Source organism: Cupressus sempervirens, chromosome 9, assembly GCF_028749045.1.
Source record: "Cupressus sempervirens isolate cs-2001-9-10 chromosome 9, ASM2874904v1, whole genome shotgun sequence".
Classification (NCBI taxonomy): domain Eukaryota; kingdom Viridiplantae; phylum Streptophyta; class Pinopsida; order Cupressales; family Cupressaceae; genus Cupressus; species Cupressus sempervirens.
In genome coordinates this window covers 571,984,902-572,001,318 of record NC_143126.1, presented here as the reverse complement: position 1 = coordinate 572,001,318, position 16,417 = coordinate 571,984,902, and the positions used below count along the sequence as shown (strand labels likewise).

General features: G+C 38.3%; 1 protein-coding gene across 8 annotated transcripts in view; it reads right to left on the bottom strand.

Annotated features, from left to right (window-relative positions):
* Nucleotides 1-13,655, bottom strand: part of LOC149539954 (uncharacterized) — a 31,443-nt gene extending 17,788 nt beyond the window's left edge. For 2 of the 8 annotated variants that reach the window (XR_016356327.1, XM_089801174.1), the window contains exons 1-4: nt 13,129-13,642; nt 11,561-11,650; nt 11,033-11,233; nt 7,963-8,067 (exon numbers count right to left, since the gene is read on the bottom strand). Coding sequence is in view for 5 of the 8 variants with exons in the window: in XM_089801174.1 (XP_089657300.1) it covers nt 7,963-8,067; nt 11,033-11,233; nt 11,561-11,630 (376 nt within the window). In the remaining 3 variants the exon portion in view is untranslated. Of the gene's footprint in view, nt 1-7,962; nt 8,068-11,032; nt 11,234-11,560; nt 11,651-13,128 lie in introns of all 8 variants that reach the window. The other 6 variants (XR_016356326.1, XR_016356328.1, XM_089801171.1 and 3 more) reach the window with 6 other exon arrangements.
* Nucleotides 13,656-16,417: the final 2,762 nt, after the last annotated feature.

Genomic DNA, 16,417 nt, shown 5'->3' with positions numbered 1-16,417 from the left:
AGGCAATATGGAAAGTTTAAAGGAGAGACTATACAAATTGAACAAGCTCGAGGAGAAGTGGTTATTGGCACAGTGGGCCATGGAGGTAACACAGAGCAGACGTAAAGCATGGCATGATAAGCATCTCAAACTCAACAGGTTTCAGCCAGGACAGTTGGTACTGAAGTACAACGGGCAAAATGAAATCAAATTGGGAAAGTTTAAGGCTAGATGGGTCGGACCATACCAGATCCAGGAGGTCGGCGACCATGGAGCAATAAAATTGTGGACCTTGGATGGGTAAGAAGTGTCTCAAGCAGTAAACGGATTGAAATTGAGGATATACCATGCAAGGAAGAGCTCGTCGTCGTTGCAGAATGACCAAGTCCGACAGTCTCCCTCGTTGTCGTAGGTTGGCGAGGTCAGGAGGGAAAATTGAGTTGTATTTTTTGTTCAAAAAAAAAAAAAAAACAAAATCAAAATCTTCTAGTCCTAGCTTTATGGAGTAGTATAAAAAGGCCTTGCGATAGATGGAGTAGTATAAAAAGGGTGATAAAAGATTGCATTTTTTATATATGAATTGTGTATGTATTTTTAATAGCAATGTTCATTTTTAATAGCAATGTTCAAAGCCACAAGTCCATAGCCGTAGATAGGGCCCTATAGGCTGTCCGCAGGCAAGATATTCCGTAGTTATATCACCATGGGAAAGTTTATGGTTTCGCGGGAAGGGATAAGCCGCGGGTGAGGTTTTCAGCGGAAAAGTTTATGTTTCTACGGGTAGGGATAAGCCGCAAGTGAGGTTTTCAGCGGGAAGCTTTTATCTTCCGCGGACTGACTTATAGTAACTCCTCCTCCACGGGCATGTATTCTTCCCAATAACACTTTCTATTCTCCTGGAATAGTTTTGATTTTCGCAGTTATTTTTTCTCCCTTCCACGGTTGTTTCCATGTCCTATGCACGACTTGGTGTTTCCTCTCTGCCGTGGGGTACCATTTCTCTCAAGTAGTGTATTGTCTTCTCCGTGGGTACGTTGACTTACAGCAGAAGCATCTTCTTCTCTCGCATTGTGTCAGCTTTCCCTTGGTGGTATTCTGCATTCAAATCCTTCTCTATCTCCCCACGAGGGTCTTTGCAGCCTCTGTTCTATATCTCCCACGAGCAGTTGTCTCGTGCCTTTGGATGCTTGTCTTAGTGCACCTCCTTGATCTTCCTTTAATGGAAAAGAGGAATCAATGCCAGTTGAGGTTCCATTGACAGATATTGGCACAGAACATTCTCCCTTGCACTTGAAAGCCTACTTCCTTCACTTCCTGTAGATGTTTTCCTGATTTCATGCCATAGTTTTGCTACGGTTTGAAGTTTATATCCTCCTGCAAGTTCTCCTTTTATTTCCACAACTCCAATCTGCTATTCATTTGCTTCTTGGCAGTCGTGGATAACAGATCTTGGGCTGAGTTAACAAGCCGGGGTGCAAGCCTATATTGTATAGCTTTCTTTCTCTTTCGTGGGCACTGTATTGAGCGAGTTGCAACAATTTCTTCAAGCAGTATTTTTGGATGACAAGCTAAGTAGTTCCCTCTTTTGTGAATGTGATTGGGTGGATAGTTTCCGCGCCTTGGTGCTCTTGCGGCTAGCTACCCCTTCTGTTGGAGATTTCTTCGAGATTATCCGGCGTGGGAGGTGTGCTTGTGGTTTGGCAATTGGTTCCCGCCAGTTCTTTTTGCCTCCCCTACGGAGTGAGATTTGTTTCAATGGAAGGAGGAACCCTACATTATAAAGGCAAGAAAGAAGTCATTTACTACATGGAATCGACAAGGAAATGAAAGTGGAAGAACCATTTGAAGAGTAGTATGGAGAAGAATGCAAGGGTTTTAGCTTCTGGAATCCGAGTTGCAGGGCCATCCACCTCCAGCAATAAGAAACAGAAAGTCAGGGCAAAACTCACTCATCTCACTATCTAGTTTGAGGGACTCAATGGCAGTGAATGCCGAAAGTGGTGGCAAGAAACTCCGGACGCCAACCTGGTTAAGCAAATTTTGGTACGAGCACAGGTGCATTGGGCCATCCAACTTCCAATTTTTTCTATCCGATTATTTGAATCAGCTTTGCGGACCATGATAGAAGCATATAATCGGCACAACAGAATGAGCACATTTTTGTACAAAAAGCATTAGATGACAGTTTCTTTTAAGCCTAGGGATTTCACGATGGTTTTTGGCATTCCTGGTCCTGGAGGTAAGAAGGTGGGAATCAAGAATCACAAGCTCTCTCAAGAATGGAAGGAACACTGGATTCGATTAGTGGGCCGCGATCTTACACCAGAGGAGATGGAGTCAGTAATAAAGGGGTCTAAATGCAGAGGACTTCGACGGGATCTTATTTGGGAAGGCCACTGGAGGTGCATTATGGACATTATTAAGAGCAAGCTAACAGGAGCAACTCGGGCTTCAGATATAGCGTTGCCGCAGATAGTATTCATGAATGGCATCATGAATGGCACGATATATGATTGGGCTATAGTTCTTGCCGACGGGATGGAGGAGTTCATGACACTCCAGCACCGCACATTCTTTATGCCACATCATGCAATTGGCTTAGTTCTGGAGGCAACAGTTAATCAGTACCAATGGACGATTTTAAGGCACCACCTCGGGGAAAGTTGGCACAGCGAGAGCCTCCGATATTTTATTGAAGACATCTGGACACGGGTGGGACAGTAGCGAGACAAAAGAATGTATTTCGAGGATTGCAGCGACTCACGGGGACACTGACAGCGGATGGGAGGAGACTTCGGAGAGTAGCGGGGCGGAGTACAAGGAAGAGAGTACTTCCGCGGAAGTTGGCAGCAAACCAGCAGATAGTGACCCCACATTTTTCACTCCGCCACAGTTGTCAACTTCGGCACACTTGTCTACTTCCACTTCACACATTCCTCCTTTTGGTCAATGTCATGCACCAGTGGTGATGACCCCACCGGTGGTAGCAGATGTCCCACGAGCAATGGCTAAGGGTGTCCCACTGACGACAAATGTTGTTGCACTAACGACCACTCCAGGTGTTACTTTCTCCATGGTAGCAAGGGATGTTGTTCCAATTGCACCAACGGAGCTAGTCCCACTGAGGGTAGAGTTGCCAGCGCCAGAGCTTGAGCCCCAGGTTCGCTTGGATGTGATTGACTATGATGCAGTCGTCACCATTTCGTCTTCCTTGTTAGCAGCCACTGAGCCAGTAAAGACAATCCACTTAGCCCAGCCAGCACAGCAAGAGGAGAGCATGGAGCCCGCACAGTGAGAGCAGTCGAAGGTGATGGATAGAGCCAGTGCTTTCTTGAGATAGCAGTTCTGACTCATCCCTGCCGAGGTCAGTCCGTCCATTCAATCTCCCAGGCATCTAGGAGTATCAGCTACAGTATCAAAGCCTCAGGAGGTGGGGGTGCCACAAGACGAGGTTGCACCGAGAGTAGAGGAGGTTGCACCGGATGTGGGCATGGTCCCCACAGATGAGGAAGAGAATAGTGATGCGGAATAGACGATGAAGGGTTTTGCAAAGGAGGATTATGGGTCGGATGAAGACAAGTGCAGGGACTATCTGAGGACTATGAAGGCTGCGATTCAAAAGGGACACGATGTGACATCAAGGGGATTTTTCTGCAATGGTTCCATTCATATTTTGAGGAGAGAGGTTGGCCAACAGTTGAGACACTGAAGATGTTGGAAGATTGGGCCACCGAGCCCAAGTTGGGTCTGTGCAACACTTCGCTAGAGAAGCTAGCGCACGAGAGTGTGGGACTATATAAGGAGGTTTATTATGCTCACAGGCGCACGGAGGCGGGCAAGGCAGCGGACAGGATTGCAACGGAGAGATCTCTAGCAGTTGAGAGGGAGGCTAGAGAGAAGTTAGCAGCGGACTTGGCCAGCCAATAGGTAGCGTGGGCAGCTGAGCGGGCAGCACTGTTGAGGGATAAGCAAGCGGCCGTGTGAGATAAGGAAGCAGCTGAATAGGAATTACAATTGGCAAAGACACAGGCTATGGATGCGACGCTTCTTTTGAAGGAGGCCGTAGAGGTTAACACACGGATTCAAAAGGATTTGAGCATCCGGACGGAGCAGATCTATGAGTTGCGTCGACAGCAACATTCTTCAAGGGCACCACCTTCTCTCTAGTATTTTTTGTTTGTTGTATATGGGTTGTCTCCTATTTGGTTAGTCATTAGGAGACGAATTTTCTTGTTGGGGGGGATGATGTTGTCCATAGATTTTGCATTCTGTAGCCGACTTGGTTATGTCGTCGAAGATTTTGTATTGGGTAGCCGACGGGTAGATTAGTATTGTTATGTAACCGACGGACCCCTTTGGGAAGGTTCGGCGGAAAGTATTTATACTCCGTCTGGGAACATTGTAAAGCATCTTATGCTCTGTATGTAATCTCTTGTCATATGCGAATAAAGGAGTACTGTGGTTGCTGTTCTTGTTCATTATTTGTGTGCATTAATCAATTAACCTATGCAGTAAACACTCTGCTTCTCCCCTATCTCCTCTAATTTGTCTGCCCCATTCCACTCCTGCAATTATGAGATGTAAAAAGCCAACAGTGTGATGAGAATATTTCATATCACATATTTCACCCTCCAACATGCTACAGAGCCATTGCGTTTTTTGTTTAAAAGAAAAAAGCAATGTCTATTCTTCACGGTTCCTTTGCTTTTTGCTTCCAATTGCAAGAAATGAAATTAAAATAAAAGAATACACTTCGAAGGGAGGTGTAAAAGAAGAGAATATGTTTTTAATTTGTTTAATCATTTTTTAAAATATAAAAAGACAAATGGAATATAGGCAATAATTTAGAAGAAACGATTATTATATTCATATACATACATACATGTATATATGAGTTCATTTAGAAAATGATTAGACTGGCTCCTTTGTAAAACTGAATTCTACTTCAATGGCTCCTCATTGCAGCTTTATCAAGGTTTGTGCCATCATTGATATATCAAAGCCCGTGCACTACTTACACTTGATTCAATCTTCATCCTGCACTTGGACCCAATACCAAAGCCTGTGCACTACTTACTCTTGATTCAGTCTTCGTCCAGCACTTGGACCCAATAGCTTAATTTTAGTGGACTCCTCTTCAAATCCTTTCAATGCAATATGCTTTGGTCACAAGGCTGCAGGGTACTCTTCTTCTAGGTTATCCACTTCAAGGAATTTATGCCTAAAATATGGTCAAGAAGCCTTGCAATCCAGATGTTGATTTTATTTGGCATAATCAAGGGTAATTTTTGGCTTCTCACGAGGAGCCCAATCTTGTCTCTGAGATTCTTGCTGCTGCTATTCTCTCAGCCCATTTACACTCGATGTGAACCATTCCCCTCCCAACCCAAAGAAGAACTCCTTGGTCTTATATTCAGATTTATGAGGTGGCCAGAAATGTGTTCAATTCTATGGGCTCTTACCCCTTTATGGAAGATCTGGATGACAATTCAGTGGGCTTCCTAGATTTAAATTATGTAGCAGTTCCAATTGGTAGTGCTCCCTTGCCCAAGCCGCCAATAGCATCTGAGAGCCAAACTCTCAACCAAAAGGAAGAAAGGATGCGAATCAAAAGCAGATAACTACTGAATTTTAGACCGTGATGCAATTGATGGAGGAACTCAGTGGACCATGGTTGCCCTCTTCACTAGGAGGATGAGGAAGGGTAAAACCAAAAAGGCTATGTGGCTAGTTAATGCTTGGTGTAGTTTAGTGGTTTCTGTGATCGCAGCAGCATTGAATCTATGTTGTCTTATTTTCTTTCTGAGTTCTCTTTTGGTATCTTGAGCTCTCTTTGGGTTTCTCAAGTTAGTTTGTTCTCTTTGTGTTCCCCATTTCTGGGTCTGAAGCATTATTTTAGATTTAAATCATGCAGTGGTTCCAGTTAGAAATGCTCCATTGCCCAATATCCCAGTTGCATCCAAGACCAAAACTCCCAACCAAAAGGATGAAGGGATGTAAATCAGAAGCAGATAAGCTCTGAATTTTAAGAGCGATGCAAATGATAGTGGAAGTCAGTGGACCATGGGTGCCCTATTCACTAGGAGCATGAGGAAGGTTAAAGCCAAAATAGCTACATGGCTAGTTAATGCCTGGTGGTTATAATAGTTTTTGTGATCACAGCAGCATTGATTCTATGTTGTCTTCTTTGCTTTTTGGGCTCTCTTTTGGTATCTTGAGCTTTCTTTGAATTTGAGTTTCTCAAGTTTGTTTACAGTGTTATCCTGAGTTTCTGGGACAAGGACCACAGGGGACAAGTTTCCAGAATGGCAAATTCTTTTTGCCAAGATCAGGGATGGCGAGGGAACAGCAAAGAGGATGGTTATATAAAATATATGGAAATTTGCAAATATAAATGGCGTTCATATGAAAATATGGATAAGGCATAAACATCATAGAACCTTTACATACAAGAATACAACATTTCATTGTTTCAAAACATAATATGCAATCAAAATTTTGAAACTGCAATTCAATGTTCATCGTCAATATCATGTATGCATGTGATACTAAAAAATATGTAAATAAACTTAACATACAAAATCGAAATGCTCAAAGGCTAAGAGCTTTCAAATAGTTTCATCAACTTTTGTGTTCAATATAATACTCAAAATACATTAAAAAAAAATATGCTGCTGCTCCTATTCCAATTCAGCCAACTCTGCTTCAGAATCAGAGTCATTCCAGGGCAGAGAGGGATGAAAGAACTTAGAATAGTTCTGTCTAAAGCAGCAAGTATTAAACAGTCAATTTTTAAAAAAATCTATTCTGGCTCGTGAGCACCTGTGATGACCAACATCTTGGTCTGCTAATGTTTATGTGATTGCAAAGCCAGGTCTATTATTGTATAAAGGGATTAATGTTGTGACTGTCATTTGTTTTTTATTGTTTATATTGATTCTCATTTATAATTCTTGTACCATCTCCAAATTTACTATCACTGAATTTATTTCAGCATTTGTATTTTAACCTTTTTGTGTTCATTTTAACATTGCTGCAGCTGTCAATGAGAGTAGAAGTTAAAAACTTGAAAATTTTATGCATGTGAAAAGGATGAAGATGCAAGTATAAGCTACGCTTTTTGTTATTTTAGGGCATATAAGAAGGTGGGACCAAACGGACACCCCATAAGGCAAAACAAATTGGCATTCTTTAAGTTTTTATTTTTTTGTGAGTTAAAAAACATTCAGGACGAACTTCTGTCCCCAGTACAGTTGGGGGACGGTTACAGCGTCCCCGAGCATCCCTAGGACTTCCAGTCGTCCCCCTTTTTCTGGGTGATGTCCCCAAGTCCCCAAAATGTCCCCAGAACTGGGGCAGGGGAAATAATGCCAAGGAAGTGTCCCCGGGTAACTTGTGGGCCTGAGGCATTCTTTATTCTTTTATTTGCTCACATGTTGGAAATGAGCCCTTTGCTTTTTTTTATCTGTACTTGCAACTAACAGACAACATCTGCAATATCCATAAAGAACGCAGATGCAGAAAAGTGTGCCAGTGGAAACAAAAAAAATGATTCAAGGTAATCTTTTGATATGTGGTCATAAAATGAACAACAGAGAAAACATATGAAATTTTAAAATACATACCATGGAATAATTCAACTACTTCTTTTGTGGCTTCAATTAATTGAAAAGGCCAAGTGTCTCAAGTCACTTGCATAACTTACAAATACAAGAAGTTCTATAATACACGAGTAATGAATGGAAGAAGAAAGATGCATTTTAACCGCAAATTTCATGTTTGCTCAATGCAAAAACACTATCTTGATAAAATACAAAGAATACCAAACACTGCAAAAATACAATCATTTGTCTGAATCCATCTTTTTGGTGAAAACATAGTCAATGTTGACTTTGTACTGATCAAGTCTATCTATTTTCTCTATGCACAATTTCATTCTTTCCGTAGTGGCAGGCATTGCAGCAACATTAGCAGCAATCTTACTCTTAAGCAGTGCTATCTGTGCTGCAGTCTCATGATCCACTTCTTGTTCCTCTTTAGCTGATACCAGTGTCGTTCTTGTCCCTTGTGTAACTTTTGATTCCTCTACTGACATTTCAAAAAATCATTAAGTTATTTAGAAACATAACTGAAAACAGATGGTGGATCTGATATTTTGACCTACTCTAGCAACTAACAAAAAACATCAGCAATATCCTCAGGGGAAATATTTAAATTTGTGCTCACAACAATAAGTATGAAGCTTTATACAATGTGAGATCTAGAATTATGTAAATATTTCCAAAGACATCAATAAATTCATAGATACTCTGGTAGATATTTCATGTATTTAAGAAACTATCATGAACAAACATATTGATCTAAATGTCAATACCTCAAACAGGCCTTAGATCTTATTGAATTGTGTCTATTATTGTCATGTACTTGAATTGACTACAAACTTTCTACCTTTTAAACAAGTATCAGAGCCGTTATGTCCACAATATCAGAAAATAGCATAGAAGGGTGCATGAAATTAGCTAAATCCAAAAAAATATGATAAATAAAAAATTACAAAATTGCCCAATTCAGATCTAAATGCATGCAAAATGAAGATCAAACATCCATAACATTTGCGAATTTACGTTAAAGTCTAGATAAACGTCAATTTGATCATATATGCACTGGTTACATCAGCATGCCATCAGTTTCTCCTTGGTAAAAATAACTTTCCTTGAGACTTTTCATCTAAGTTTAAAAATCTATTGTCATGTTGAACTCTTAGGAAAAAACAATAGTGATGAGTAGATTGATTACAAGCATGTGATTCTGAGATGCACATGAGAAGAAAGGGAATAGCATTGTAGTTGAAGATGGGCTCTATTACTTTCAACTTTGAGATGTAGTACTTGCTTCAGTGCCTTCTCTGTTATCCAACTTCATTGGTAAAACTCTTTCAAGAATACAACCATGACATTGCTACAATTAAGTCCCAGTAAACATTACAAAAGTCTGTTTTTGGTATAAAGTGAACTATGGTGAAATTGGAAAAAATTGCATGAAGAAATGCTCATATAAGTGACAATGCACAGCAAAGTTTGTTATCATTGGGCGTTTAGTGACCTATTGAAAAAAATTGCATGAAGAAATGCTAATATAAGTGACAATGCACAGCAAAGTTTGTTATCATTGGGCCTTTAGTGACCATCAAAAGTTTAGTCCGAATCCCCAAATTTTAAAATTGAGTATGATCTCTAGCAAAAGTGGTCATTATGGATGAACAAAAAAATGTTGCATGCAACACCACAAAAACAGAAGATTTGAGAAAACCTGATTAACAAAAAACAAGAATTTTTGGATTCTCTCCCTTGGAAACAAGGTCACTGGGTGACAGAGAGACTTGGAGGTCTCCGGTACTGGTACTGGTACTGGTATGGCAATTTTTCAAAACTAGGAGACGACAATTTTTTTTAATAGTTTAAAGAGTCTAATACTAAATACAAAATTTGAAAATAATAATATTGTAAAACTAAAGGACTAAAGTAAATAATAATAGTAATGTCACATTAATATAGAGTCAAAAATTTGAAAACTCACTTAATCACAATATTGTATCTCATTGGTCTTAATTTTTGCAATGAAAACATTAAAATGAGGGCTAAAATATACAAAATTATTTAATATTATATTTTACATTTATATTTTATCAAGAGACTTCAGGAAGACTTCATTATTTGGAATAGGAGGAGAGGAGACTTTAGAAAACTTCGTCATGGAATCTCCAACCTTTTTTGAGGCCTCTAGAGATGCAAAAAGTCTCCGAGACGCGTCTCGGTCTTTGAGACGCGACTTTTAGGGGTGAGATGGGTCTCCCCATAACCATGCTTGGAAATTAATTTTTAAGCCAAAATTAAAAGAAAAGTTGCATAATTTATTTCCTATAAAAAAAACCTTTTCTTTTACCTAAACAGATTATTGACAAATATTGGTTGACTTTAATTCATAACAAAAAACCAAAAAAACATGTCAATGCATCAAAATTCTTTCTGCATGAGATGCCATTTAAATTTTAACAAGAACTCAAGCATAGACATCTCAAAAGCATGCATTAATAAAATCTTATGTGGGGTAAAATTACTACCATTTCTTCTACCCAACAATCAGGGTATCCTGATGTTCAGAAAAACTGAGGAAATGGCTCCAAGGAAGCTTCCAAAAAAAAAATTCAGATGATGAGCTTCCAGACAAGAGGCTTAATGGAGAGATTGCACGCCCATTTTCTAGCTTCTCAATGGCATTGTACGCAAGGGATCCCCGAGATATAAAGGCTTGACCATTGATAGATGATTTTGATGGGATTTCAATATTTGAGGCAATTGAAACTTAAACAAATTGAAAAGAGAAAGGTTAAAAGTTGCAATGCTCCCCTGGAGGGGAACCAAGTAGCATGGTGGCCTTTTGAGAATGATAGAGATGATCAATAGGATAACAAAAGTTATGTTAGACCTTGTGGAAGTTACTAAGAATTGAAATCATCTTAATTCATGAGCAGCAATGACTGTGTGCCCTGATAAATGACTTACACCAAGGAAGAGATTTTGGAATAAATGCATATCGAATGGGATATGGAGGCTGAGTTTCCTGTCAGTCGGAGGAGTTTTGTAATTCTACTATATGGATGAGCCCAAGTGGTAAAAACAAATGGCCCTACGAAGTAGAGGCTCAAGTTCAAACCCCTAAGACATGATTAAGACTTAAAAGCTTGTAATTATGTAAAGGACTTAACAAGTTGGGTTATTTAATAGAATGAGCTCAACTACTAAAACAAAACGTGATTTCAAAGAAAAGGGCTTCATATGGGGAGTGTACCCAATGAGTAAGGCCAAAACAAGTCCCCAATAAGTTAACCAAAGGCTACCCAGAAACGCTAAGTTACAAAATGTTCATAAAATGGTTTCTCCTTGATTGTCCTAACCAAGCTGAAGTATACCCAAAAGAAGAAATTTACCAAATCTCTTAGAAAACCCAAAAAATGTTAGTAATATGGTGAAAACAAGAACGAACAGTAACTTACCGGAAGAAGAGGGTTTATCTTTTGGAAGTTTAGGTCTCATCGCTAGTAATAATGACTCCATCTTATCTCTGAACACCAGCTTCACCGTCCTTCTAAGTTCAATAACCTTCTCAGCCAGCTCATTGACCTCTACTTCCAATTGATCCACCTCTTTTTCCTCCACCTCAATTTCAAATGCTTTATCTTTGTTGGGATTTATAGCTGCCTCAGAGGGAGACATTGATTAACTAGCTTTTAGTACACCAAGAGACTATTACTAAAATTTTGCACGTGTAAAATTGAAGTATGAAGACAAAAAAAATGCATGAATGCCATTCATTTCACACAAGTATGTTCTTGTATTATTCATCAAAAGATAGATACAACTGATATTTACAACTGATAGAATGAAACGAAATATTGAAAGTAGGTTTCTCTCACACAATTGGCTGTGAGAGTAGCGTTCAGATCTACTAATTTCTATCTCTATTCTACGAAAAATGCATAAAAATGAAAGAAAGAGCATAGAATGAGAGGGTCATAGGACACCAGGCATTGCCTGTAATGGTTGGTCGTATTGCATTGCTCCAATCCTGCTTGCCTGAAACCCGAACCGCATTTCCTCCAAATCTCTGAGTCCTGCATCCATAACAAAGATGTATTAGATCCAATGGATCTAAGCAATGACAGAAACACCTCACCTCATACACAAACATTCTATGCTACTGTCATGACATCTACCTGCATAAAACAGAAATATATACCAGCAAAGAGGTAATCATGATCACATCAAATTTTATTGCTGACATGTTTGTTTCCTGTGCAGAATCTTATCTCTAATGGGTATGCGAATATAACCGTAGGCTCCCACGAGGGTTATTGAGCCGGCATGCCTATTAGAAATAAGACCGAAATAGCTGATCAAAAGATTGAACAAGTGAAGAAATAATGAATGTTGTAGTTAGAAATGCATATCAGTATAAGTATAACAGCAGGCAGATTTTAGCATTTAAAAGGGAAAAGAACATAGATGAGCAATGGTGGAAGACCTCAACAAGAAGCAAACAGCTATTCAAATGCTTTAGGTATGACAAAAGAGATGGAAATTTGGTGCAGCATGAATAATCAGGAACATTCTGAAGGTGATTATCAAGTAGAAGGTAAGTAAACAAGCTAAAATATGAACAAAGAGAACACCAAAAAGGGAAAAATATACAGCAGAATATGTTCTCACTAATAAGAATGGTTTTACTTATGATTTCCAGAAAGTTGCAGCAGTATGAGATATGCAAAAGGCCATCAAAGTAAAGTTTCATCAGTTGTGTGATTTCAAAAGCAGTTTGAAGAAGTGGATAATATGGATGAAAAGGCATTGTCATGATAAACTTTATAATTAAGAGATTATGCAGATATTATCAAAAGCAGAAAAAAAAAACTTTAACTGTTACATTTAGCTGTTATGGTGTATATTGGCAATTATAATGGAACAGAGAAGTTCCATACAAAGAGAGGCAAAATAAAAGTATGTATCCCGTGAATAGGGAATTCAATAATCAGATCTAGAATATGGTTATGAATGCATTTATCATGAGTAGCATGTTCTAATTTTCAAGGACATGGGTCTCACAGCACGAATGTAATTGTAATAACAGTAAGAGCAGCAGTAGATGCAGTCATCTGAATGAGGGAGAGAGTACGACTGAAGAAATAATGCAGGGTGCAACCCCTACAAATTCCTAACAGCTGCTGTTGTAACAAATTTCAATGGTAGCATCTGTCATGGAAGTAATTTTTAGCAAAGACCTGTTTCGGGTTAATAGGGAAAGAGAAAAAATTAATGCTTGGAGAAATCAAATCGTTAATGGCAATGGTATACAGAAATTTTAATCAAATTTGCTCAGAATTAGCATACAGATTACCAAGTGCATATTAGAAGATATCAATGTCGACACCCAGAAAATTACAGAGACACATAAATTTTTCATGGTTGTTTCAAACACCAAAACTCCAGATTTGAATTTAGAAGCAGAAGAAAGTGTTAAAGAACTTTTCAGCAAACTCCAAATCGAAATGGCATATAAATATTTTCGAAAGAATTTCAGAAAAGAGCCAAGTACCTCAAACAATTTTTTTTCCAAGTGCCAAATGATAAATGTGGGAGTTAAATGATAACCAGAATGAAGAAACACGGCTCTATCAGCAGCAGTCTTGCATCTCTCCACTGGTAAATGCATATAGGGTCACGGCATCACATTGAGTTCTGGATTTTCCAGCGAAACGTGCCCAGAAAGAAGTTTATTTCACATCATGCTCAGGATAACATCAGACGGATTTTGCAAGAATAGGTAAGAGAAGCAGCCGTTCAATGGTCACGGAGTTATACGTTGGCTCCACAAACCCAAACGGCAGTGAACCAGACTAAAAAACACGGTAAAACCAGTCTCAGCGGCAATGGCAAGAACAGCTACCTCATACGAAAATGATGAAATGGTGCCTTCAGGGTTGAAATGAAGGAAAATCGGGTTCCTCAGTGCTTTTCCATAATTTTTCAAATCTGAAGACCGTTTGACATTTGTTTTATTGCTTCTAAATATCCAAGCAAGCCGCAAGTGGGAGAGGGGATTTGATTAATGTTTTAAAGTTAAGGGTCCGTTTGGTTTTCGAAGATGATAGGAATTGGCTTTTTCAAAATTCGGATTTGAAAATTAGTGGGTTTGTTTCAAAATTTGCAAAATGGAATTAGCATACGAGACTTCCAATTTTGCCTCAAAACAAGGTTTTTCAACTTTCTAAAAAAAGTAGGAATTGAAAGTCAAAACATGGTTTTGTTTTTGAAAGAGTGTAAAAACAATAGATTGGACTACTTTTTGAAATTTGCCCTCAACTCCAAGCTTACAAATAAAAATATGTTTTCACACGCATCTCCAAGTGAAACAAATGGTTTCTGTAAAATTTCAAAAATCGCAATGAAGATATACAAAACCTTGATTTGGCTAAACCAAGGTTTGTAGAAATCCCGATTTTTTAAATTCCATGAACCAAACAGACCCTTAAAGTGTTATTTTAATACTTTATTCTTTAAAAACATTCACCTTATGAAATGGTGTATTATGTGTCACCTCATGAATAGGGTCATTCAATATTTTCTTGATGCATAAGTCAAATATAACATGTGTTGTAATACTTAGTCTTAGGGATAATGGATATGTTTGGAGACTTATATTACCATTTAAAATCATTAAGAGTATTGTTAGGGATTAGTTTGGGTCAAATTTGACTTCGCCCAGTCAACTTGGGGGTCTTTATTATCAGTTAGAAAAAGTTGACATAGGATCAACTTTGTCAACCTAACAAGAAAAGTGATACTCGAAGAAAGTGAGTAAATATATTGCATTACAACTTCAAATATTCCAGTGACTACAAATCTTCAAATATTTATGCAAGATCACCTACTTGAAAAATCCATTTCCCTGCTTCTAAGCTCCCCAAATTACTAAAGTCCTCATAGTTTAACCTGAAGGTCACACATGCAAAAACTTAAAACCATTGGAAGAGATCCAAAATTTGGTGTAAAAGCTTTGATATATTTGGAAGCTCGAATCAATTTACAATAGTTTTAAAGTCTTTAAGTTTCTTGAGATGTTATGCAACTCGTCTATCAGCTTCTTTATACTTGTGCAGTAATGATGTCCAAAGAGCTAAAGGTTTCAACTTACCTTTTAAACTTCGAAAACTTATCAAATTGTTTTAATAAAATTATTTAAAAATAATAATTTGTATCCGTTTGGAGAGAATAATAATATAATCTTATATGTATATTATGACAAGTCACAAAAACATGTACAAACTTACAAAGTCGAGTTTTTTATGTTGCTCCTAACGCATTCACCACAAGGGCACAAGGTGGCCATGTGTCCATAGATGAGGGATCACATGGATTGTGGATAAAAGACTAGTGGAGCAAGACTAAATTCACAAGCATTGTGATCCAAAGATTTGTCATTCCTAAATTGAGGGACTCAAACACAAGACCTCCAATACTCTCTCTATATTGTCTCTAGCTCTCATTTCTGTAGGGTATAACCAATATGTATCTTATGACAGCCACCACATTTGACCTAAATAAATGGGGACATGATGGGACCTATCTCAATTGTGGGCCTAGGTGGTGATGACAGAGCAGAGGTGGACAAATCAATGAGTAACACATGGCAAATTTTGGTAATGTTTAAATTTTGAAGGAGTTTCTTGGTCAATAAAAGAAAATGAGGTTAAATAGATATCGCTCCATCAAAAAGAAGTTAAATAATATCTTTACTTATACCTTGCATATTCACAAAACTTTGCTCTATCGCCCTTCATGTCTTCACATGCTTGACATAATATAACATAACTTATGGAATAATATCCATATAGTCGGCTCATCATAACTTAGTAATTATTTCGTAACCAAAATAATTCTTAAAGCCATAATATCCAATTCTCTACTATGCTTTGTTCTACACTGTTAAATACATGCGCTAGTATTTTAATCATAACTCACGTCATATTGTTCATACACATCTGCACACTGGCACACATCATCATGATAATATCATGAAGCTTCCCTCAACTGCACATAAGCTAACTCTAATGAGTCATATGTACACTTAACATTTGTTCTCTGTGCTATTGTAAACTGTCTAACACTTAGACAATTTTCAACTCTAAATGCATAAATGAAATGCTGATTATATATTGCCATAAATGACAATCATCAAGATATCTATCTGAGCATATTGCCAACAACATTGCCTCAAAATCTTGTATGTTGTGACTGTTGATAAGAAATGACCACCACAAACCTCATTGTGGAAACTATGAAGCAACCTTTCTTGTTGAGGTTTATCCACACATCTCAAGAAGGTTCCCTCTATTACTCGCTTGTGCAGTTGGTCATCATATATGACATACTTAGCTGATTAAATTATGAGGTCTCTCTTCTACTTGTATGTCAATCCGTTAGGGTAATCTTCGTAAGTCAGAAAATAGGCAACATTTGAGAACCATGGATCTTGGAGACTAACCACTAGTGCCTTGAACATTCATCTTCCTGACTTAAGTCTTGGTTTTCTACAATCATCTTGCACGAGCCATTTCCTCACACTAATTTTCTTGGCTTCAGATAAATTGCATACTCTTGAACTTTTGATACCCATGCACCTCTAATATTGCAACCTATCTATTGTTGGGTCAATATGCTTTGATAGCTAAATCAAGTACGAATACAATAGAATGAGAGTGCAAGACATAAAACCTAAAAAATTGAGTGCTCTTACCACTGCATAGGCATGCTTTTCCATTTGGGAGTATCTCAACTCATGTTCTTTAAGGGGAGTAGCCATGAAAGAAATGGGCACTTGAATA